The following is a 23,764-nucleotide window of genomic DNA, read 5'->3' on the forward strand; positions in this document are numbered from 1 at the left end:
TTGTGTTGAATCCAACCAAGATTCTTGTCCTAATCTCTCTGTCTCATTAATGTATCATTTTTTAACTTAGGTGTATTCATATGATATCCCCATTCCTGAAAATAGCTCAGCTATGTAAAGCTTGCCAAAGTTACCTCTAGTGATCTATAAATCAGAAGTTCCAATCCAAGCCTCAGTCTTCAATAGTTCTGAGGTTGTTAAAGTGAGTACAATTAACATGGATAATTGTAACACCTGTTATTTCAGTTCTAAGAAAAAAAGTAACTCGGTTAATGAGTGCTGTATACAGTATTACTAGACTTATCCCATTTACTTTACAAGGTCAGTTTCCTGGGTTCCCACTTCCCAACATATTAAATTTTAATCAAATGATTCTTGCCTTGGACTACCAGAGGGTTTACTGTCACATCAAAATTATACATTCTTTTACAGATGTATACTAGTGTCATGAGGGCATTTCTATCCTTGCCTCTAGGAAACATAAGGAACATGTTTGGCCACACTTTGATGCTTCACTAATTAATCATTCAATTAAATATGTTCACCTTTGAGCAGGGTACCAACCCAACATTCAGTCCAACTCCTCAAAGTCACGCAAAAGGCTTGCTCCTTACACTCATAAGAATCACGCATCTCTACTGGGTCTGCCTGCAGTTTCCTCTAGCTAATGATACTGAGTGCAAGTTAAGGAATGCCAAATTAAAGATTAAACAAGTTTAGCCAAGTCACCCTAATCTGGCACTGATGTGCATCTCAGGAAACAATTTTGCACCCAGGGTTGTATTCCTTTCTTATATTCTTCTAACAATATTGTTTATATCATGCTTTAAGCACATTCTAATCAGCAGGGGGTTTAAGATGTATTTACCTTTAAATGTGCTTTCTTTCTCTTGCCATTTTGGTAACAATTCAACAATTCGCAAAGGCACCATTACTCACTCACTCATAGAATTTAAAAGCCTAATTCACACCCAAGAGGGGTATCCAAGATGACAAGGCTATAATCTGTTGAGTTCATGTCTGCATCTCCATACGCCGGATCTGAAAGTTATAGAACAGGGCCTGTCTGTCCATCTGGGCAACTTAGCATTCCACCAGTTGGAAGAGAGGGTGCTTGTTTCATTGCCCCACAATTATGTTACGTTATAGTGATTTGGAAAGCATAGCACCGGCCACCAACATGGCTCTTAAACCACAAACAGTCAAAAGAAAAACAAAGCAAAATGAAAATGTTCTAGCACTTCTCTGGTTACTGCAATCCAGAGAGACACGGTGAGATATTTAAAAAGTAAGGGCATTTTAACAGCTATATTTTTTCAGGAGCAGAAGGGTTTGGTAATAGTACTGTGGAGGGATAAGATACAAATTCCTCATTTTGTTAATCTTGACAAAGTCCTGAGGAAAATGCATAGCAAGGAGAACAGCATATATTATGAGTTCTTAGATAGAAAATACGTTAGCTAACTGTGAGATTTCAAAATGATTTCAGGATTTTTTAATCTGTGGACAAGTGTGAAACATGGTGCTAATGGCAAGAGTCATAACGGATACCGACGTCAACAGTTTGATGGGTAGCTGACAATCATGATCTCTGCTTCAGTAGAATTTTCACTATCCAGCATACAGAAGTGTTGGTTTCTCCTCTTTAGAAGAAAGACATTTATTTTTATAATTCTTAGAATCATCTGCCACTCAGTGGCAACAGGCACTAATCCTGCAGCAGTAACTGAATAGAAGACAATAAAAGTCAAAGCCAACACTAGCATTTATTCTTCTTTGTATGTATGAAGGTGGTTGGATTGGTGACCAACAATGGCATTATTATATTGGTTTTCATCTACTCCTCTTCTAAGTTTTGCCATTGAGAACAAGAGGTGCCAGACTGAGGACAACATTGTCCCTCCTGCTTAGCTAGAACTGATGTTCCATATTGTTAGGCTGCAGTTACTGAACTGGCTTGGAACATAAGAGAGCACAGCTAATGCCTTAATAACGTTGCACGCTAGCTCACATTTGGTGTATGGACATCTCTTACAAGGATTTACATTTTAATCAGTGGACCTTTCGACTACTCAAGAGAATATGGCCCTCATCAAAAGAAGAAATGACTGTAGAAATGCAGTTAAGACATGAACAATTTTCCTTTTCAATTTTAGTTTGCTGGTTTAGTGACAAAAATCTGCATGTAAATAAACGTGTCTTTAACTGGATTCCAAGCTATTAGTTGGTGTGTTCTAAATTAAGAAGCAATACCTAAGTTGTTCTATAAGAAATCCTTTAGAGAATGCTCTGCAAAGGGATCCGTTCCGGAAAATCTCTGTGGACTTTGACTGGAAGGACTGGAAGCTGCAGAAAACTGTTAAAGATAACAGAGACAGACAGAAAGAGAAAGAGAAAAAGGGCTCAAATGGTATAATAGGAGAAGAAAATGTTATGAAAAAGGAAATATGTTTTAAAGACTGTTGAGGAAATGAATTAGTGAGTAACAGTTGGAATCATGAAAAGGAAGTGACTCTTAAAATGCATTGTGAGAGCATGCTATTGTACCAGAGTTCCCAAAGAACACCAAGACTCTCAAGTTGACTAAAAGGTTCTTAAACCACCCATTTTCAGGTCTCACCAGTCAAAAGAGCTGCTGTGTTAATACCAATACTTACCCTTGTCTTTGAGACAGCCCATTAACTATCATGTGATGACTTTGTTGTCAATCTCAATTGCTTGCATCTTAGTCATCTTTGGCTTTCCTTCCATTTCTTGTGCTTTCCCTCTTCTGAACCATAGCTTCTTTACTATCTTTTGAATTGGATGAATTGTGCTTTCCACTACCCACATTCAGGGAACTACATTTTCTTTTGCATTCAACACTCCATGTGAGTGGATGTGTTTTCTTAATCTCTTCCCTCTCTCCTGTAAGCTGCTTCTAGCTTCAGATTCTGCCTCGTGGTCTCAGTATTGTCACAACCCCCAGTCCCCTCCCCATCTTCAGTTGACTCCCACACCTCTCTGCTTTCTGTTCTGCCTTTTTCTTTGGTAATACCTCTCAGCTACTCTGTTGCACCCTTGCCAGTAGCAGCTATCAGTTTCTCTGGGCATTCCACAACTGTCCAGTTTCTTTAAAACAATTAATAGTTTTGTTTTACTTTTTAGGCAGGCATGTCAATTTGCTACCACCAGAAATGCATTCCGGATGGTATTTTGAACTCTCTGGTCAGGTGAGCTCAATTTATTAATTTTTTGGACTCACTCATATCTATATACCACATCATTTGTGGTCTTTGACAGTTTGTATGTTATTTACTTTTGTAGGCTGCTACCAATATTTTCCTGTCCTGAGGGAGACCCCATACAAATTGCTTTGAAGGGTTGAAATGTTAACTTTTTGGGTGCTACCATACCAATGTCAGACTAACAAACCCTGAAGGACCATATCATCAGGTTTAAACTGAACATTTGTCCCATTGGTTGTGACCTTTGTATATATTGTAAATATTGTCTGAGCACTGTGTCATTTATATTATTTATATTATTTGGATTATTATTATTCACTTACACTGCACCATCACATGGACCAGTTCCATTTTTTATTAACTGTCTCTATCATGGACTCATGATATGATAATAAAATTAAATGGGGTGCTGTTCAATTTGTGTGGAATACATTTGTTGTGAGTTTGGGAAAGGCAGTTCCTTGCTTATGTGCCAACTTATTTTAAAATGATTCCTAGAGGAACATTGTTTTTTGCATGGCTGTATTACCTTTTTTCTTTGAAATACTGGGTGTCCCTTGTTCCATATGAGCAATTTCTACTAGGCAGATTCTTTCTCCAAATGTACTTTGGCACACTTTTTATATTAATTTTAAAATGTTGGTTCTAAGATGGGTGTCTGTAACCTTGGAATGGTAACCTAGAATAAAAATGGCCACAGAAGCATCCTGATGTATGCCTGCTTAGTCATTATCTTGTTAGAGCCATCTATACTTCAGGGTTCTTGCTGACGCTGTTCATCATCAGGATCAATATATTTTCCTTCGTTTTGCAAATTCTGTTTAGCATCAGCAAAAAGCACTGGTAAAGCTCAAACAACTTTCAAAAGGTAACACTTATTGGATTTGTCAACACTTGTTTTTTTTGTTGTGGCTACATTAAGGAGGTTTGCCGTAGCAACATTAACTCCATTTGGCATGCAGTGAGGGTAATAGTATCTAGGGCTTGAAACATGCAAAGGACTACGGTGGATGGATCCAAGATAATAAGATCAGATCAGGCAGATTTCTTCACATTGCTGGACAACTGTACGAAAGTGCATAGCATTAGGATGAGGGCTATATATATATATATATTTTTTTTTTTTTTGTAAAGGGCAGCTATTCACCCGTTAGGGTCTCAAGGTGCTGGGGGGGAGAGAGCTGTACCCCTGTGGGGTACGTGGATGTTGAGTCGTTGGTTCAGGAAGGCTGGTCCGGTGTTGTGGACAGCTTTGTGTGCGTGGGTGAGGATCTTGAAAGTGATTCTTTTCTCTATGGGAAGCCAGTGCAGTGTACGTAGGTGTTGTGAGATGTGGCAGTGTCGGGGTAGGTCGAGGACAAGTCTGGCAGCAGCGTTCTGGATGTTTTGCAATCCGCGAGTGAGTTTTTTGTTGATTCCGGCATAGAGTGCGTTGCTATATGATTTCTGGACAGCTATACCAACATTTCGAGGTGTTGCACAGTGGAGTTGCAGCTGGACGTAAGGCCGCTACAAAGGTAACGAAGAGGAAAAGCAAGAATCTGCTGCTGTTCCTATGTCAAACACACAAAAGGTGATGGGAGAATGCTTGCAATAAGTCTAACCACTGGCAATCGCATTCAAACCCATCATGCCACCTGTTTCGACTGAGCCGTATGCAGATAAGCCATGACCCTGCTCCAACAGGAACTGTCCAGCTCGAGCTGCCAGGCTGAACCAGAAAACAAGCAACTTAAGTCCAGTTATGCCCTGATATGGGCTTGTCAGTAAGGTGCAGCTCGGGTTCAGTGGCACGGTAAGCACAGGATTCATGTCTGGGCATACCCTTGTCTCTTAGGGTGGTGTATCAAACAAGAAAAGGTGATGAGAGGAATACTTAGAATAAGTTGACTCACTGGCAATTGCTTAGGGAAGCATTCCAAACCATTAGTCTTTTGCCCATCATGCCACCTCAGTTTGTGCTCAAACCAAGGTATGGACTGATTAAAACTGAGCTGGAATGGTTAAGCCTATTGCAAGAATTCCTCCCATCCCCTTTTGTGTGGTTAATGGTCCTCTATCAAAGGCAACTTGCACAGAATATAGGGTTACAGCATTATACGCCCACTCACGACAAGCATGTATCAGTTTGAGTTAGAGAACAAATGTTGTAGGATGTGTGAGATAGCATGCTGAACATTGTGTCTCCGGACAGTCAGACAATAGTATTAGCAGTAACATTTCACCCCTTTAAATAGCACACTAATTAAGGGGAGTATCTTCTTAGCTATTAAACACACCTTGGCACTCAATCCATATGACAGCTCATCTGATAAATTCTGGTAAACAAAGTACAATTTTGTGAGAGCAGTCTGCTGTGCAGAGGTTGTCTGTCTTAATATGAGTCTTTCATATAGACCTGCTCTTGCACTCTTTTTTATAACATAGTTAGGGCTTCTGGTTTTCTGGTATTATTTTTTTTTTAGCATTTCTGTCTGTATTTATCCACATTTATTTTTTTTATAAACATCCACTCCTACTTTGACGCCTGTTGCATTTTAGAAAATTAAATAGGCAAGTATAACACAACACTACATCCGGGTAAATATTAGCATTATATACACATGTACATTAACATATGCCTGTACTTAAAAAAAAAATCTCATCCCGTGTCTTAGCTCTCTATGCTGTCAACCTGGTCTGGCGCTGGCCTGGAATTCATGAAGGACAGCGTGGAGAGTCGCTCAAAAGAAACACAATCTTCTGTATTTTCCACTTTTGAAAATAAATACAGACAGGAAACAGATTGTTTTCTATCTGTATTTATCTGTAAAAAACAGTAAAGATGGAAGACTAGGAGCCTTAAATATAGTTAATCACCCTTTAATCCAACATCACATTCTCGTTCTTTCATCCTTCTATTCATCCTAACACTGTACTTTACTTTGACTATCATCGACCCCTCACCTTAAAATTCACTCATCAATCCTCATGTTCATTTATTGATGCATTCATTCTAATCACTAATTTATGCAGTCACTTTTGAACACATTCATGCATTCATTTATCCACTGTTAAACACATTTAATTTGACAGTAAATGCTATGCAATGCATACAACACAAATAATGGTAAAGTGGATATCAAACATTGCTAGCGCATAACAAAATTCTGAAGATAAGGCTTCTTAACTACTCGCCCACTCTTTCTATTACCACCACGCGCTGCACAGGAACACCTCCATGCACATTCACCAACCACTACTCGCACCCTCACATGCCAGATTCACATAACCCACAGCTGTTTTCTGGCATATCTCATATGCCACTGACTTCAAAATCACCACTCTTTTGTTCCAAATCCTGCAATCCTCAGTCTTAAGAGCATTCGTAAAAAGCTTAAACATCTTCATCATCCTTGTGAACTTGGATTAATCTATGCAGCCACTCTAATCCTCACAAGGTCGTCAACAGCTGTCTTTGATAATGTAACCGTTTTCCTATGATCAAAATGTATTTTCCTTTTGAATTGTTGGAGAACCTCTCTTTTACACCATGCACCCAACACTTGATCGTGTACACCTTTATTCCACACCATCTATCATGAACTTATTTTGGTGCACGCTGCACAACACTTCAACAGCTCAAATGGGGATTTGCCTGTAGTACTATGTAGAGACACACTCTTATGTGATTATGAAATTCCTTTTGCCAGTCTAGTCAACTGACTCATGCTAATTGGGTGCCTTGCTTGAGGTTCTTGTTTGCGTGTTCAACTGCTCCATTAGTCTCTGGATGATTATGCTTATGAAAAACGCCAAACACTTTCAAATACCCCTCGAAGACCTCAGAAAAAAACGGAACCCTATTGTCCAACAATATGCTCCTCTGAAACTTGAATATGTTCTCTTCAAATCTAATTACGCTCAGGTTGGATATGTTTTTTACACAAGCAACTTCGACCTGCCTTGTGCACCAGTCCAAAAACACAGTGAGGCATGGGTAGCTGTTCCCCTCTAAAGGGGCAACTAGATCTATTAACACTTCCTCCCATAGGTAACTCAACACCAACAGCGTTTGTATTACTCTCAAGCCCTTATCACTCTTGTTGCACTCCAAGCAATCTCACACAATATATTCCATCTCGCTGTCAAAGCCCGGCCGACACTAATCTGCTCAGAACCTCTGCTTTGTTTTCAGAATCCCAAGAAGTCTCTTCTGCAGACCTTCCAGTGGCCATAGTCAACGTCCCTGAACAAAACACCCCTTACCACAGAGAGCTCATTCTTTACCAACAATCATGTCTTTTCCAAACCCTTCCATCATTTGTTTGACACTATTTTGTATTGTAAAGCCTGTCTGAAATCAAGTCAAAAAGTTTATTTTGGCTACAATTAAAATAATACCGCCTAAAAAGAATATGTAAATGATAAGGCCATACTCCAGTATTAATCATCATCGCGCCAACAACCCGCCACTTGGTAAGCTCCACAGCAAGAAATTAACTGGCCACAGCAACCACATATCACATTTCCAAATAAGGGAATGTCCGAACTACTGCAGCAAAAGATGCTATTTTGATGGTCCACTTCATGCTTTCTACTACTTGAGCATCAATGCTTCAGCAACTCTCAAGCAGACAGCACGGGAAAACCATAAAGCTCTCTAAAGGCATGTCAAAATTATGCTTCATGGCTGGCAAGCCCATGCACTGTAGTGTTTAGGCAGAATAGAAGGAGTCAAAATGTCAGTCCTCCCCAGGGAGGGACGACTGTACATCATTCAAGAGCTATTACTCTGGATAGGGAAGTACAACTCCTGTGGCTTCAACAACTATTGGAAATATAAATCTTTGCAAGAGAAAAGTCAAGAGGACACAAAGTACCCTGCATCTAAAAGAGGGGTGGCCTAGAGTTCCAATTTTTATTCATTAATATCAAGCAACTCAATTATGATTCTTAGCATAAATAGTCAAAATAGGAGATAACAAAGGGATGGTCCACGTTGTAAGCCAACACAGGAGGCTAGGAAAGTGAACTAGTATTTGGGGTGGGCGCTCACTTACTTCAAGGAATAATAACACCTAGTTGACAATGTGAGCCCCAAAAGTCACTAAAGTAACCTGAGCTCTCTCTCCTCTTGATAACTATGACAAGGAGCAGACAGTCTTAACTTAAGACAATGTGCAAAAACATACAGGACCAAAATAGCAATAAAGTCCAAACACAAAACAAAAACATTCCCAAACAGAATTAGAAGAACAAAGTAAGGTTTAAGAAAAAGAATGACACCAAGATGACAAAACTCACTAAAGGGAACTTGAGATATGATTTTTTAAAGATATAAGTGAAAATAGTGCCAAAATGCAATGGCAATGATTGCTTAAGGATGCAGTTGACCAGGACCTAGGCACAATTTCAGGCCGACTGTGACAGAAGGTGGGTCGAATACATCAAGTGGGTTTGTCCTGGTCAATGACTGTACCGCCTTAGTAATTTTTTATTAAGCTCAAAATCCTCCAGCAGGGTAAGTCTGAAGCTGTAGCTGATGAAGTCACATAGATACAAACACCTTAGCTGCAAGGCTCCGCAGATGGTCTAGAGGTCTAGGAAGTAAAAAAAAAAAATGTAAGTCCCAATTTTTTCATGCTTTCTTGAGCAGCTCCTCTGGGTGGCTTCTAAGACCTCAGGGACAGAAATTACAGGTCAGAACTCACTCCGGCAGATGCCACCAGCAGGATTCAGTCCAGGTTCCATTGTTACTGGTCAATGGATCACTTGGAAAAAGGCCTCTTGCAGTTTATTGTGTCCCTGTAGCCACACAGGTGGTCACCCAACTGAACCTTGGAGTCTACTTCGAAGTCATGGGTACAAGTGGGAGCATGTCCAGCCAGTCACAGCTCCACACAGGTCAGAGAAAGCAGGCCTAGTCCTAACTTCCGCAGGTCCGGAGGGTGTTTTGAAGAGCTGTGCATGAGGTGTCAGCTTTATAGGTTAACTAGCTGGTGGGGTGACTCCTAGGAACTCCCTAACCAATGGGGAAAATGTTACCGGTGGCAACTTTCTCCTCTTTTGCAGCATACCCTGTTTGCTTTACTGCACACTACCCCATATTGCATCATTCTCAGGTAAATCAAAGATGGCACAGGCCTTCTGGCCCTGGAGGGAACTTGTGTGCTATTCAGGGGCATTCTATCTTGTGGACAACAAACTTTACTTAAGGCCTAGTAATATATGAAAGCAAGGTCTGCCGCTTACCAAAAAGCATTATTTTGACAAGTTTGGCAGCAGGTTGTTAGGTTGCTGCAATCAGGTTACACATGGTAGGCCTGAGGTCATGTTTTCAGGACAATCCTGTGGCTGGACAATAGCTGCTACAGTCTACAGGTGGCATTTAACTTCTAGACCATGGGTGCATTTTCTACAACACATACTAGGCACTTAGAGGCAAGCTAAATATGTCATTTGGGGTAAGCCAATTTAACTATGCTTAAAGCTGGGCAGGGCACAGACACTTTACTCCTATTTACCTGGGGGGAGTGTGCACAGTTCTAAGTGCAGCAAAACAGATAGGGCAAATATTGGGGGAGGGGGGGATGACACCAAATCTTACAAGCAGGAATCTGATTATGTACAACATGATGCAAACTTGTGATGAGGTGAGCAAATCTACAGGTGTGAACACACACCCTCTCCATTTACGCCATTGTGAGGGAATTCAGACTTCTTCCCCAGGAAGGAGGAGAGATGTCTTTGAGAAGTGGCCTGGGGGAACCTCAAGGAGGGATATAGGCTAGCCTAAGGCAAATACTTTCGGTATGCACAAGCAAGACACTGGGTGTCACAGCTTGAGGTGAGGCAGAGAACTCACAGAGCCCGAAATCGGATGGAAAAAAATGCACCTGACATAAAGGGGATGCAATGCACACTAACACCATACTTTATGAAACATGCATGTTACAAAGGAGAAAATAACGGCAAAAGGGCTACCTTACAAGTGTCACAGAAGAAGGAATATTAGGAATATGATTAGGCAAGGAACAGTGGTATGAAATGCAATTTAGGAACATTAATCACACAAGCCATCCACAATGTAGAGGCACCATTTAAAATTCTTTACAGATGGCACATCAACCCTCAAAGTTACACTTATTAGACCCCACAAAATCTGAAAACTATTCAAAAGGGTACAGAAGGAAAATGTTACTTATCCAGTAGACATCTGTTTGTGGCATGTAGTGCTGTAGATTCACATGTTTTGCATTATCCTGCCATCTAGTGTTGGGTCTGGAATGTTACAAGTTGTTTTTCTTTGAAGAAGTTATTTTTTCAAGTCACAGGATCAAGTGACTCCTGCCTCTCGGTGATACTGCACATGGGCATCGAGTCCTTCGTTAGATTGCTTTCTCACAGGCGGATGAGAAAGAGGAATGAGAAGGAAGTATAGAGAAAGAGATGTCCATGCAACTGTGTTTACATATGTACACAATATATACAAATGTAAAACATATGCAACGGCCACCGGCGTACGGGGAAGAGGGTGGGCGCTTGTGAATCTACAGCACTACATGCCACGAACAGATGTCTACTGGGTAAGTAACATTTTCTGTTTAAGTGCATGTGTGGCTGTAGATACACATGCTCTGCATAGACTATAAAGGAGTCCCTCCAAAAAGTGGTGGCTAGCCTGTGGGAGTTGGAGTTGTCTGAAATAGCTTTCTTAGGACAGCTTGTCCTAAATTTGCTTGCTGTCGAGCTTGTATATATACACACACACAACAATGTGATGTGAATGTGTATACATGTCAGCTAACAAATATTTCCCCAAAATGCCATAGTAGCACCCTTTTTCATAGTGGAACGTGTTTTAGGAGTTTGTAGCAATTGTCTTTTTGCCCTAAAATAACATATTTGTATGCATTTAACAATCCATCTGGCTATGCCGTTCTTTGAGACTGGTTTGCCCTTGAAAGGCAATGCAAAAGCTACAAAAAGTTGTTTTCTTTTCTTTAATTCTTTTGTTCTGTCAATAAAGCAAGAGTGCTCTCAAAATCTAAAGTGTGGAATGCCCTCTCTGCTACTGAATTAGATTTTGGGAATAAAACTGACAAATCAATGGTTCAATTGATATGAAATTGAGATGCCACTTTTGGTAGAAATCCGGGATTTGTGCAAAGGACCACCTTATCTTATTTGAAAGAAAGGTTCTACTACAGTTAATGCCTGAAACTCACTGACATGTCTATGTGATGTGATTGCTACCGATAAACTACCTTCCAAGAAAGGAATTGAATAGGATGAATGAAGTGGTTTAAATGGAGGGCCCACAGGCCTTGTGAGGACAATGTTATTGTACCAAGTGGGAACAGGTGGAAGTCTAGGTTACCCGTTTAAGTCCTTCCATTAAAGTTTTAATTACAGGGATTCTGAACAATGAGATGTGTCCCCTGTTTTGTAAATATGCAGCTTTAGCTGTAAGATGTAATCTGACTGAAGTGTAAGCAAATTTGGCTTGCTGAAAATGTAGCAAAAAGGAAATCATTTCCTGGATGGATGGTTTAATTGGATAAATGTGTTTGGACTGGCAGTAGCAAACAAAACGCTAATATTTTGCAGCATTACATGCCTTGTTTGCTGATCTGCGCTCCTCCTTTAAAATTGCCATACATTCAGGAGGTAATTTGGGATAACCAAATTCCAAGACTTCAGGAGCCATATCGCTAAGTTGAGCAATTTGGGGTTTGGGTGCCTGATCTGTTCATGGTCCTGAGTGAGAAAATTCAGCTTGTTGGGGAGCTTCCCGTGAGGAACTTGTGAGAGGTCCAGAAGTATTATGAACCAAGGCTGATGTGCCCATGTTGGCACGACTAGTATCATAGTTAATGATGTCTGTTTGAATTTGTGAACCAGAAATGGAATGAGTGGGAGAGGTGGAAAAGTGTAAGCAAATATCCTTGAACAGTTCATCCATACAGCATTGCCCTTGGAGAGAGGGTGAGGATACCTGGATGTAAAGTTTGGTCACTATGCCTTTTCTGCTCTGGCAAAAAGTTCTATTTGAGGATTACACCACTTTTGGTAGTATATTTGAAGGGCTTGAGGGTGGAATTCCCATTCGTGGAATTGTTGATGAATCCTGCTGAGCAAGTCTGCAAACTCGTTGTCCGTCCCTGGGAGATACTCTGCCAGTAGGTGAATGTGGTGGTGATGAGCCCATTTCCATATTGTTTGTGCCAATTGTGATAACTGGAACGACTATGTCCCCCCTGTTTTTGTAGATAATACAAAGCTGTCATATTGTCTCACACTGTGTTGTGAGGTGAGGTAGGAAATCTTTGAGGGATAGAAAACATGGGTGAAGCTCCAGATAACTGATGTTAATGGCACGATGTGTATGATCCAAAAGACCCTGCACTGTGAAGTTTTGAAGATTTGCTCCCCACCCTGTTAAGGATACATCTGTGGTCAGAAGGAGTTGAGGTCTATCAACTCTAGATCCTAAAGACAACCCTGTGACTGAGACCACTGACGAGAAAGACATTGCTGTAACAGTCACATGTACAGTCTGGCACGTGGGAAGATGGCAATGGAGGATGCCATCATCCCTAAGAGACACATGACAGTTTTGACAGTGGAGTGGGTGTTAAAACTGAGGAATGTTGAAAACTTTGTATTCAAGCTAGATTGGGGTATGTTATTCCCAATTGCATATTGAGAATGGCCCCGAAATACGGTGGAATCTGCAGGGGTTGTAGATGAGAATTTTGAAAGTTTATTGCAAACCCTAGCTTGTCAAGAAGGTTTACCATAATTTGAGTGTGGAAATGGCACTGTTGTAACGTGTTGGCTTTGATAAGCAAGTCGTCCAGATTTGGGAAGACATACATATTTTGTATTCTTAGGTATGCTGCAACAACTGCTAGACATTTAGTGAATACTTTGGAGCATTTGCGACCCCAAAACGAAGGACTTTTGATAATGGTTTCCCGCAATCACAAATGTTAGATATTTGCGTTGTGCAGGGTGTATTGGAAAGTTGAAATAGGCATCTTTTAGGTCTAGAGCGGTCATAAAATCGTTCTGTTGAAGGAGTGGAATGACATCCTGAAGAGTGACCATGTGAAGGTGGTTTAGGGGCCTGAGGTCCAAAATGGGTCTGAGTGACCCATCTTTTTTGGAATGAAGCATAGTGAGTATATTCCTGTTCCGTGATAATGGGATTGAACCTGTTCTATCCCCCCTTTTAGAAGAAGAGATTGTACCTCCATTTTGTGTAAGGAGTGTAAGGTGTTCTTGAGATAACCAGTGAGTGTGAGGAGGGATGTTGGGCGGTCTGAAAGTAAGCTCCAGACAGTAACCATGTTGGATAATGGAGAGGATCCATTGGTCCGATGTTATATCTGTTCACTGTGGTTAATAGTGCTGAAGATGTCCACCAACTGGTGAAACATGGAGTCGTGGTGTTTAGAGGCAGTCAATGTTTTTCTGTGGAAGCTGAATCCCGGGAGCTAAGGTTTTTGCTTCTGAAATTATTTCCTCTGAATGTCCCTATAAAGGAGCCTCCGGGGAAAGAGTGCGAGGCTTGTTTATTTTGGGAGGTGGAGGGGTCTCATGTCTTAGAGGATTTGTAACCCCAAGGGCGATGAAAAAAAATCCCTTTTGTGCTTGGAACTGGAGAGCCCAATAGCTTTTGAAGTGTCTGTGTCTTTTTTAATTTTTCTAATGTGAGTCAACTTGTAGTCCGAAAACATGTTGCTTGTCAAAAGCCATATTTAAGACAGCTTACTGCACCTCCGGCTTATATCCAGAGCATCTAAGCCAGGCATGCCTTCTTATCAGCACATTGGTATTTATGTATCTTCCCGCTGTGTCCGCATCATTTAATGCACATCAAATAGATTTATTCCTCTTGAACAATTTTCTCCACGCATACGATGCTCCTCTGGGACATATTGGAGGAGATCCTCCATTTCATCCCAGTGGGCCCCATCATATCTGGAGAGTAAGGCTTGCAAATTGGCAGTAAGCCAATAATTTGAAGCGTGGGCAGCCACACTCCTGCCTACAGCATCAAGCTTTTTCCTTTCCTTGTCTGATGAAAGAGAGTGTCCAGTGGCCTGACTATTAGCTCTTTTTCTGGCAGTAGTAGCCACTATTCAGTCTGGTGGCACTTGTGACCTGATAAAAAGTGGGTATGAGGGTGCAGGCTTATATTTTTTGTCTACCCTAGGTTTTATGATTCTGGAGCTGGCAGGCTCTCGAAAAATGTCAGCCGCATGGATCATCATTCCAGAAAGCATAGGGGGATACTGGGTGTCTTCTTGAAGGCTGGTAAGTGTGTCAAATAAGAAATCCTCTTCAATGGGTTTTTTATGTATTGGTACGTTATGGTATGCAGCTGGTATCTTATGGAGGGGAAGGCCTAGCAGGAAACAGATGTGAGTCAGTGTTAATGACCGGCTCTGGATCATAACAATCCCAGGGGTCTGGGTCTTGAAGTGGATCCCCTAAGCAGTGTTCTTAGAATAGGGGTGAACCCTGTGGAGTAAAATCTTCCGCAACTGGAGATGTGGGAGAGTGAGGAGAAGATAGGTGGAGGTGAAGTAGGGGAGGAGTAGGAGGAAGAGGAGAAGGAGCAGGCTCAGTTGAATAGAGAACCTTCTCCTTTATGTATCATTTTTGGAGGCAGGAGGTGTCCAATGCCTCCTGAAAAGTTAGCTTCCTTTTAAACGTCACAGTAAGTGAAGCTACAATGCGCCCTGTGCCTTCCTGACTGTATAGTCTGCACTGTTTAATGCTCAAAGTTTCAAGTACAGGCTGAATAGATAAGGGCGTGAAGGAAGAATGCCCACAGTCCAAAGATCCCGAAGCTGCAGTGCCTTTATGTTTCGGAACCAAACTCGGATCCGTAGACTTTCAGCTCATAGCGGGTGCAGTCAGCGCTGAAACCTTGCCCATGCTTGGTCGGACCGAAGTGGATGAGGTTGATGCCAAAGCCAAAGGGTGTGCAGTTGAAAAAAACTGGTCCTGACGAGTTCGGAAAATCGATGTGCGCAGAGAAACCGCAATCGAAAGTACAATATTGTCGAATACAGAGAAGACGGAGAGAAAATCTCGGACCGGACAAGTCGAAGACAGAATGAAAGATTACACATCCGAACTCGATGGCGGAAAAAAACCTTTCTAACAAAGGACTCAATAGCCATGCGCAGTATCACTGACAGGGAGGAGTCACCTGATCCCGTGACTCGAAAACAAACTTCTTTGAAGAAAAACAACTTGTAACACTATGAACTCAACACTAGATGGCAGGATAATGCAAAGCATGTGTATCCACAGCCACACATGCCATCAAACCTATGGTTCTCGAAAATTCAAAGTTTCTGGGAAAACTTATTGCAAGGTATTATGTAAACAATAGGGAACCAGATTGCTAGTTGCCAAGAAGGTGGTTTTACTGGGGATCCCTTGGAAGTAATTTATTAAACACCACACAGTGGAAAAAGTAAACTAACAGCACACATGTTTTGGCATTTAAGTAAAGGAACAGAAAGAGCTGCAGAACCCCAAACTGTACTGTACATCGTGGGTTTTACCTTAGAGGGAGATGTTCAAGGTCAATAAATGGCAGCAGCTTAAGTAAGGCAGGAGAGACACAATGCCAGATTTGGAGTTTTAAAATGCCACTGAAATGTGGACTGGAGGGGGGAAGTGAAGGTTAAGGGAGTTGGAAAGATTATTGTTGAATAGACCTGTACTGTGCATAAATCAACTCACAACTTTGCGGTATCGAACTGCTAAATGTGAAATAGTTTGAGAGGGGCAGAAGGGGCTGGGAGCAATGCAGGGTGAGAAGGTGGGTCTGGGGCAAGCACCCAGCAACGGAGGGTGAGTGGGAGGTGCTGGGGGTAGCACATTGACAGCAGAGTAAGGGTTAGTGGAGCGGGAGGGACTGGGAAAGAAACACAGAGGCCAGAAATATATGAGAGAGACAGCTGAAAACACTATTACAAAGTGCTTAAGCAAAAATAAAAAATTATTGCCCGCAAAAGTGGGCAGTGAAAAGACACAGTAATGCATCCACACTTCAGGGGACAGACAAGCACATGCAGAAGAAGGAAGCCTATGGAAGCTGACAAATAAGAAACAAGCAAAAGAATGTGATAAGCCAACCAATAGTAAGCAATGGTTGGCCTTTAAGCCCCTAGTAAGGTAACAAAAGGCCTGCTAGAAACACCACCTGGGATGTCTTAGGAGACACCTATAATAAAGATATACCCTCCTTAAACAGGAAAAGCAGTTCAAATGTAGGGAAAGGCCAAACAGGACTTCCCATTCCCCCTCATCACCACTCTATCAGCGTTACCATCCCAATCCTTCCAAAGCATGTTCCTCACCTCGTTCCGAAGGAGAAAGTACTACATATATTTTTTCTCTCTAACCTCTACAGTTGCTGAAGTACACCACAGAATTATATAAAGACACTGATCACTGTGATAGGTGTATTTTCTTCACCTCACACAGGTATGGTATTTTTAGGAGTTCTATTACCTCCTGCGACAAAATATGTCTATCTCCAAGAGTAGGCCTACTGATCTTTCACACAAATACATCATGGTAAACAGGCTGAACTGTAAGAGCAGAGACATCAACCACTTACAGCTATTTATAGGTTTCTCCCAACTTTATGTATCCACTTGGGCTATAATTTTGGAAACATAAATGATCTCACCGGGAGAGGAAAACTGAAAGGCAACTCAAAATGATACATTACACTTAGAAAACATCAATAAAAGCATAAAAAGTGATTAATTGCAGTATATGCATACATCAAATCAAATAAATTTCCGTCTGGTAATTTTGGATCACCTAATAAAGGGAACAAAATGTTTATCTTGGGAATTTAAAATAAGAACTGAAAGGTGACTAGAGCTTATCACCAGGAGCTAAGTGCGTTCAATATTTACATATTTATTTTTGGTTATACTGCTGCCAAGGTTCAGATATAGATTACATCTGAAACTTTAGTATAATGTGTTTGATGTTTTATGTCTTTCTATATTATAGAATGTAAACTTATTTATTTACAAAATGATTTGAATTAGGAGCGTTTGAAGTCTAGTTTGTTTCTTGCAAAATATGTGTGTGTTTTCTAATCTCTTCTCTGTAGCCAAGATCTGCAGTATTCAAATGTATGACTGGCATTTGATTCACTCACTTATTACATTTCAATCCCTCAAAACTCATTTAGACCACTTCTTTCTTCTTGTCAGGCTCTTTCTTTTTAGGGACTCAGGAAGAATGCAGCCAACTGTTCAGGCACATGTTCCCCTACAATTTCACCTGGCATATTGGATGGTGCCCAAGTGTCTGGGCGCAACACTTTAGACCTGTGGCTTTACCACAAATCTCACAATCCTGATCGGGTTATAGGTGCTCTTATCAGCCTCATCCACAGGCCCATGGGACTCATAAGGAGGTAATTTCTCATGTGTTTCTCTTACCCCATCTTCAAATCTTTGATTCAGACTGTTTCCTCACACTTCCACCTTCTGCTCTCTACACCAGCTCTCTTTATCCCTCAAGTCCCCCTTTCTGCGCATTGTCTATAAATGTATCTATGGCGTACCCCCTTCCCTACACCTCTGCTCACGTCTCTCTACATATCTGATACCTACATCTCTGCAGTAGTACTTCTCACTTCAATGACACAAACTGGGCCCTGTCTGCCCTGCTCATACCTCTCAACCCCTAACTATCCACCTCCTGCATTACCCTTTCTAATGTGTTTCTTGGCATCATTCGATGTATGAGCTTACTGTCCCTTCTCTGACACATTCTTCTTGTACCTGTGTTTCATACAATAAATACAGTTAAACAAAATGAGACGAGTGATTAAAAATCTTTAAAGCTACAAACTAATGACCAGCAGCTTTAGGCTACAGGATAGTCCTTATTTCCAGACAGTGTTTCTCTTTCTGCTGTATTAAGTGGTGGAGGACCAGGTACCTGGAAATCAATGTATAATTTTTGTTCTTTCAAGTAGCTCAAAACGTAGCTTTTGTGCTTGCAATACCACCTTATCAGCAGGAGAGAACACACGGAACCATGCTTCACATTGACCATGTTTCTCCATCTGTAGATATTTATTCTACATGTAATAAACAGTACACAATTCTGCAGCAGATGATTATGAGCTGTAATTATGAAATTCAATTATTACCTTTCATTTTCACGCCAATGGTACTTTAATCATACATACAGTTCTTTTAAGCCAATCAGGATTCACCTCTCCTTTAAAATACATTGTAGACCAACAGTGACTGAGTTATGTCCTTCACCATACCTGTGCTCCTGATACAGGGCCAAATGGGTTCGCTGGCCTTATTACGGGTTGATTGTAAATCATTGCAGGCTGTGCCATAATTGGCAAGGTCCCCATCTGAGAAGGCTGTGAGAAAACAGACATCGGTTTGGAACCGGCTACATGAAAATCTGACATGCACAGCACAAAGTATGGCATCCTTTAGATCTGTTCTTTTTAAATACTGGTTCTTCCAATCAAATATTTTGCCTCCTGTTCAGGACATAGGGTTAGGGATGTGTTCTCGATACACTTAGGGCCCATTTTGGGTCCAGCATAATACTAGGGGCAAATTACGCACACAGTAAATACTGAAACTGACTATGGCACTTACTGGGTGATCACATTTACTCATCACTTTATGCTCTAGACCTTGTAAATGTGCTAAAGTGCAGATTGCCAACCTCATAACAGGGGGGAAAAGTTCAATCTCGAATTATGTGCAGTTTGCCCTTACCTGGTAATTACAGAGTGGGTAAACATCTAGAGGGTGAGCAATTAGTGCCTGAGTCAGAATCCTGAGTCAGTTGCAAAAGGAAGTTTGCATGAGAATGACAATTTGTGCAGCCCTCAGAATGGCGGCCCCAATCGGTCGAATTTACTCTTCACCATAGAACAAAACATTTAAGGGCATTTTTCAAAGTGGTAGAAGTCAAACAACCCATGCCACCGGAACGTCACGGATTCTGAAGAACCACTTCAATGGGGCGATTGCCATCATAAAGGAGTAGCAGTGGTTTCTCCTTCCGCTGCATAATGAGGAATCTGTGAAAGAAAGTTGTAGGGCATTTTCTCTTGGTTTTGAGACAGTCTGTGATGACTGCTCAGTACTGGTAGTGTCCTTTCAGAGACTGCTGACAAAGTTACTCCCTTTCTAACCTTGCCGCTCTAGGACTAGCCAAGTCGTGGAGTCAAGACGTCCTTCAGGAGCTGATGTGAAGTTTGAAACTCGAATACAGTCTGATAAAATAACCACACTCACTCAATGCCCTCTCAAGGCAATGTCTTTCAAAAGAAATATGCATACACCTCCCCAAATAAGCGGTGCACTCATTCTAAAAACAAGTCATTAAAATAGCAACCTTTCAAATGAAGTCAGAACTATTTTAAGTTGTACTGATACATGCCAAAGGCCTTTAAACTACAAATACAAGCATTAAAAAATACCAGACCTCATGCAAAGCAGTGGGGAAAAATTCAGACGCCGTAAACGATCTCTTAGCATGCCCAATGCACAAAGATGGGTAAGCTGTTACTAAGTACCACCTAACGTTATTGCTCGGCAGAACCCAAGTGAATAAAAAAGCAAATGAGCTTGCCAAACAGTAAACATTATTTTTACCGCTTTTTGATCTAGAATTGGAAAGATTTCTCAATGTAATAACTGCCAAAGAACTGGGAAAATATCGTGTATTTTGGAATATTGGAACATTGTGAAATTATATCTGTGGGTGATTTTGTATTTCTGTCTGTTTTCCGCAAAATTCACTGCCTTCTCAACACAAAATCATATTTGAAAATCAACGTTTCACAAATCTCAGAGAAGAAGCTTCAAGGCAAAGTACTTTTTTTCCAGCTCACTCTTTCTCATCTAAGGTCCCCAAAATACACATCTAAACATATTTCAGTTCTATATAAGGTATGTTAACTGAGCATCTCATGTGTGAGGTTCTCCTGCAGCTGAACGCGACCAACTGATGTGGTAACGGGTTGATAACTCAGAGGCATTCAGAAATTATTGTGTCTGTACACAGCAAAGGTGAACAGGTTGTGGACAAAGCGTTGATGCAGTGGAAGGCATTAAGCAGTTAGAGTCCTTTCGTAGCAAGGGTAAACTGGTAATGGATAATGCATTAATGCACCGGAGGGCATTAAGCGGTCACAGTGCCCTCCGCAACAATGGTGAACTGGTTTTGGATAACGCGTTGATATACTGGAGGGGATTACTTATATTGGTATGGAAGGTAAATAAACATGGTTCTGGTTTTTTTTCTGATTTTGCTATCAATTAGGATGAGAAGAACACCAAAGGGAAATAAGAGTTTATTAACAACTGCGACAGTCCTAATAAGGTGTTTTTGAGTACTTACCAAGCCATATCCTAGTATTCCGGTCGGAGTTGTTGCGGGGTAGGCCATTACAGGTGGTGCCTAACAAAAATGCATTCATATTACACTTCCGAAGAGATTCAACAAGATGGAGCACAACAGTTGCACAAAGAAAGTTTTAAAAAATGAGGCAATTCTGTCAATATCTTCAAGTTCCAACAGCACACTCGACTCCTTTATTCTCAAGTACACCCATTAGTTGTTGGGGGTTCTAACTGGTTAATCACTTAGTTATAACGCACAAGACATACCGTCAGAGGACTTACCAATCGCATCACCTCACCACTTCCAAAAAAACATATGTTCTTTACCTGTAGCTGGGTCATAAACCTTGTGGCGCATTATTGTTACTAATCAACAAATGATCCCCAATAACCAGTGAAATGTAAGTGAACTGTGTTAATTGCACTTTTTGATTAAACCCGAGTGTTACCTATCATCTCTATACTACAATTACCAACATTCCAAGCTACTCACTGCTTCCAATCTACCTTTCCGGTAAGAGTGGAGCTGTTCAGTGAACAGGTGAAACCCCCTCTTGACTGAAAACTTCACACATCAAACTACAAAAATACTGTCAGTGGAACATCAAAACCAATCTGCTTTGTTACCTGAAGAATGTTCCGACACCGAATAGCTATAGCTACGTTTTAGCAGATGTTTATCACGGAAGTCAACATTTGGCCATTATTGTGTTTTTTTGGGATTTGAGCGATAATGATGATAAATTAACTTGTTATGGAGGTTTGGATGTCATATCTTTCTGTGATTGCATATCTTTTGAAATATCGTAAAGGACCAGACTGAATCTAGAAAATAACGTTGTACCCCACAGGTATCTGCTGCGTCACGATCTCTTTACTTGAGCCATGGATGCTTAAGACCTAAGAACGTGCTTTCCAGAAAGGCCTGTACTCATGCTTGTGAAAAAACACACTATTGATCGTGAGATGCAGAAGGAGCAGGTCAGTCATGGATGTATACATTTCTCTACTATCAACCATAATCCCAGAGCAAGCAGGAAAATAAATGTAAAAGTCAAGATCATACTTTCGCATTAAAAGCAAGCATGGCAATGCCCCCGAGAAAACCTCTTTTTCAGGAGCCACCCTGTTGTTATACAATCTACATTTGAGAGACTTCTCGATTAGCTCTTGCAGTCTAAGAACAGCTACAAAAAAACACTAAAGAAAAAAAAGAATCTCTGCTCTACAGAGCAACCGTGAAACCAATCACTACAGTCTCAACGGAAGTGGAAGCATAATGAGAAGCCCCACTGCTTAAATGCAGTGGGATGAGCAGAAGGACCCGATAAGGAATAGTTTCCTAACTCTAATTCCAGTTCTCTCGTAGGGGTATTTCCAGTCGTAAGCGGTGAATAGTTCCACCCGCCTGCGGGGACCTCGGACCACTTCTTACAATATAACTTCTTAAGTGTTCATGTTCGCCTTACTTCAGGAAGGCCTGCAAAGTCACTTAAGAATGTCAATATGCAGCCTAAGGGAAAGGCTACAGTGTCCAAAATTATTTATCCAGTTTGCTTTAAAAAGGACAAAATTAAGGCACATGCATTCAAATTCATGAATGAGTTGAACATTCAGGAGAAAAAGTATTTCACAAACCTTTTTACAATGCAAAACAATGATGGAGTGCGGGGTAGTGTAGCCCATAGGCTGCCATTATCAATGAAGAAAAAGGAGCCTGTGACTTTAAGAACAGCCACTCCTCCAGTATCCCATCATGCCTAGAGTGAGGCAGTTACCTCAGTTCTTTTTGTAGACAGTCATCACTGAGAGTCATGGTATACTTGAGATATTATTCTGTCTACTCCGCCTGGGAGGAGGGAGGGTTGTTTATGACTATCATGGAAATACCCCTACGAGAGAACTGGAGTTACAGGTAAGAAACTATTCCTTCTCTCGTAGGGGATTTCCATGCATAGTCCTAAGCGGTGAATAGAATAGCAAGCCCATCCCAGAAACAGCGGGGGAGTAGACCGAACAATATAGGAATGCGCTAAACAGCAAAGAGGTTCCTGAGAGAAGCCTGTCACACTTGAGCATCTGTCCTGGCATCAGAGCCAAGACAGTAATGTTTAGTGAAAGTGTGAACAGACGTCCAAGGTCGCAGCCCTGAAGATATCTGCCTGAGGAACATTCCTCAAAAAGGCAGTCATGGCAGACTTGCCTCTGGTAGAATGCGCTCTTGGTTTACTAGCTAGAGATTTGCTAGCTAGCTGGTAGCAGTAAGGAATACAGGAGACAATCCACTGAGAGATTGACTGTTTAGAGGTTGCCAGCCCGGTACGAACCGGCCCATAATTGACAAATAAGTGTTGTGATTTTCTAATAGATTTGGTTTTGTCTAAACAGAATTTTAAAACCCTCTTTACGTCTAGAGAGTGTAGTGCCCTCTCAGCTGGAGTGGAAGGGTTTTGAAAGAAAGTTGGTAAGGAAATCGTCTGGTTGACATGAAAGCCACAAATAACCTTAGGTAAGAATTTGGGATGTGTACGGATCACTACTTTGGAGGAGTGGAACACGGTATAGGGCTCATGAGCACAGAGAGCCTGAATCTCGCTAACTCTGCGTGTTGATGTCACTGCCACACGGAAAGCCGTTTTCCAAGTGAAGTGTTGGAGAGATGATTTCTGTATGGGCTCGAATGGATGATACATGAGACGGGAAAGACCCACGTTCAGCTCCCATCGAGGAGAAGGACACCTGAGTGGTGGGAAAACTTTTAGTCCCTATAGAAAATCTTTTGTGACTGGCAAATGGAAGAAAAAGGTTTCTGAAGGACCTTTCCTGTATGCAGTGAGATACCAAATGGACTTTAATAGAAGAGAATTGTAAACCAGAATTTGCTAAGTGTAACAAATATGGCAGGATGACATCGTGCTGCCAAGATGCCGGGTCTACCTTCTTGGAGGAACACCAGATACAAAATCTTTTCCATTTGGAGGCATAAGCAGCTCGGGTGGAAGGTCGTTTTGCCTCCTTCAGAATTTTTTTTGTACAGTCCTGTTGAAGATGTAAGTGCCCATACTGCACTAGCCCAGGAGCCATGCTGCCAAACTCAAGGAGTAG

General features: G+C 41.3%; 1 protein-coding gene across 6 annotated transcripts in view; it reads right to left on the reverse strand.

Moving 5' to 3' along the window:
• The window catches only part of PICALM (phosphatidylinositol binding clathrin assembly protein), a 449,858-nt gene that overhangs the window by 14,147 nt on the left and 411,947 nt on the right, over positions 1-23,764 (reverse strand). For 4 of the 6 annotated variants that reach the window (XM_069203980.1, XM_069203985.1, XM_069203979.1 and 1 more), the window contains 3 exons: positions 20,658-20,717; positions 18,550-18,654; positions 2,254-2,356 (listed from right to left, as the gene is read on the reverse strand). In XM_069203980.1, the coding sequence (XP_069060081.1) occupies positions 2,264-2,356; positions 18,550-18,654; positions 20,658-20,717 (258 nt within the window). In that variant the 3' untranslated portion in view covers positions 2,254-2,263. The remainder of the gene's footprint in view (positions 1-2,253; positions 2,357-18,549; positions 18,655-20,657; positions 20,718-23,764) is intronic. The other 2 variants (XM_069203983.1, XM_069203982.1) reach the window with 1 other exon arrangement.

The sequence above is a fragment of the Pleurodeles waltl genome, chromosome 8, assembly GCF_031143425.1.
Source record: "Pleurodeles waltl isolate 20211129_DDA chromosome 8, aPleWal1.hap1.20221129, whole genome shotgun sequence".
NCBI lineage: Eukaryota > Metazoa > Chordata > Amphibia > Caudata > Salamandridae > Pleurodeles > Pleurodeles waltl.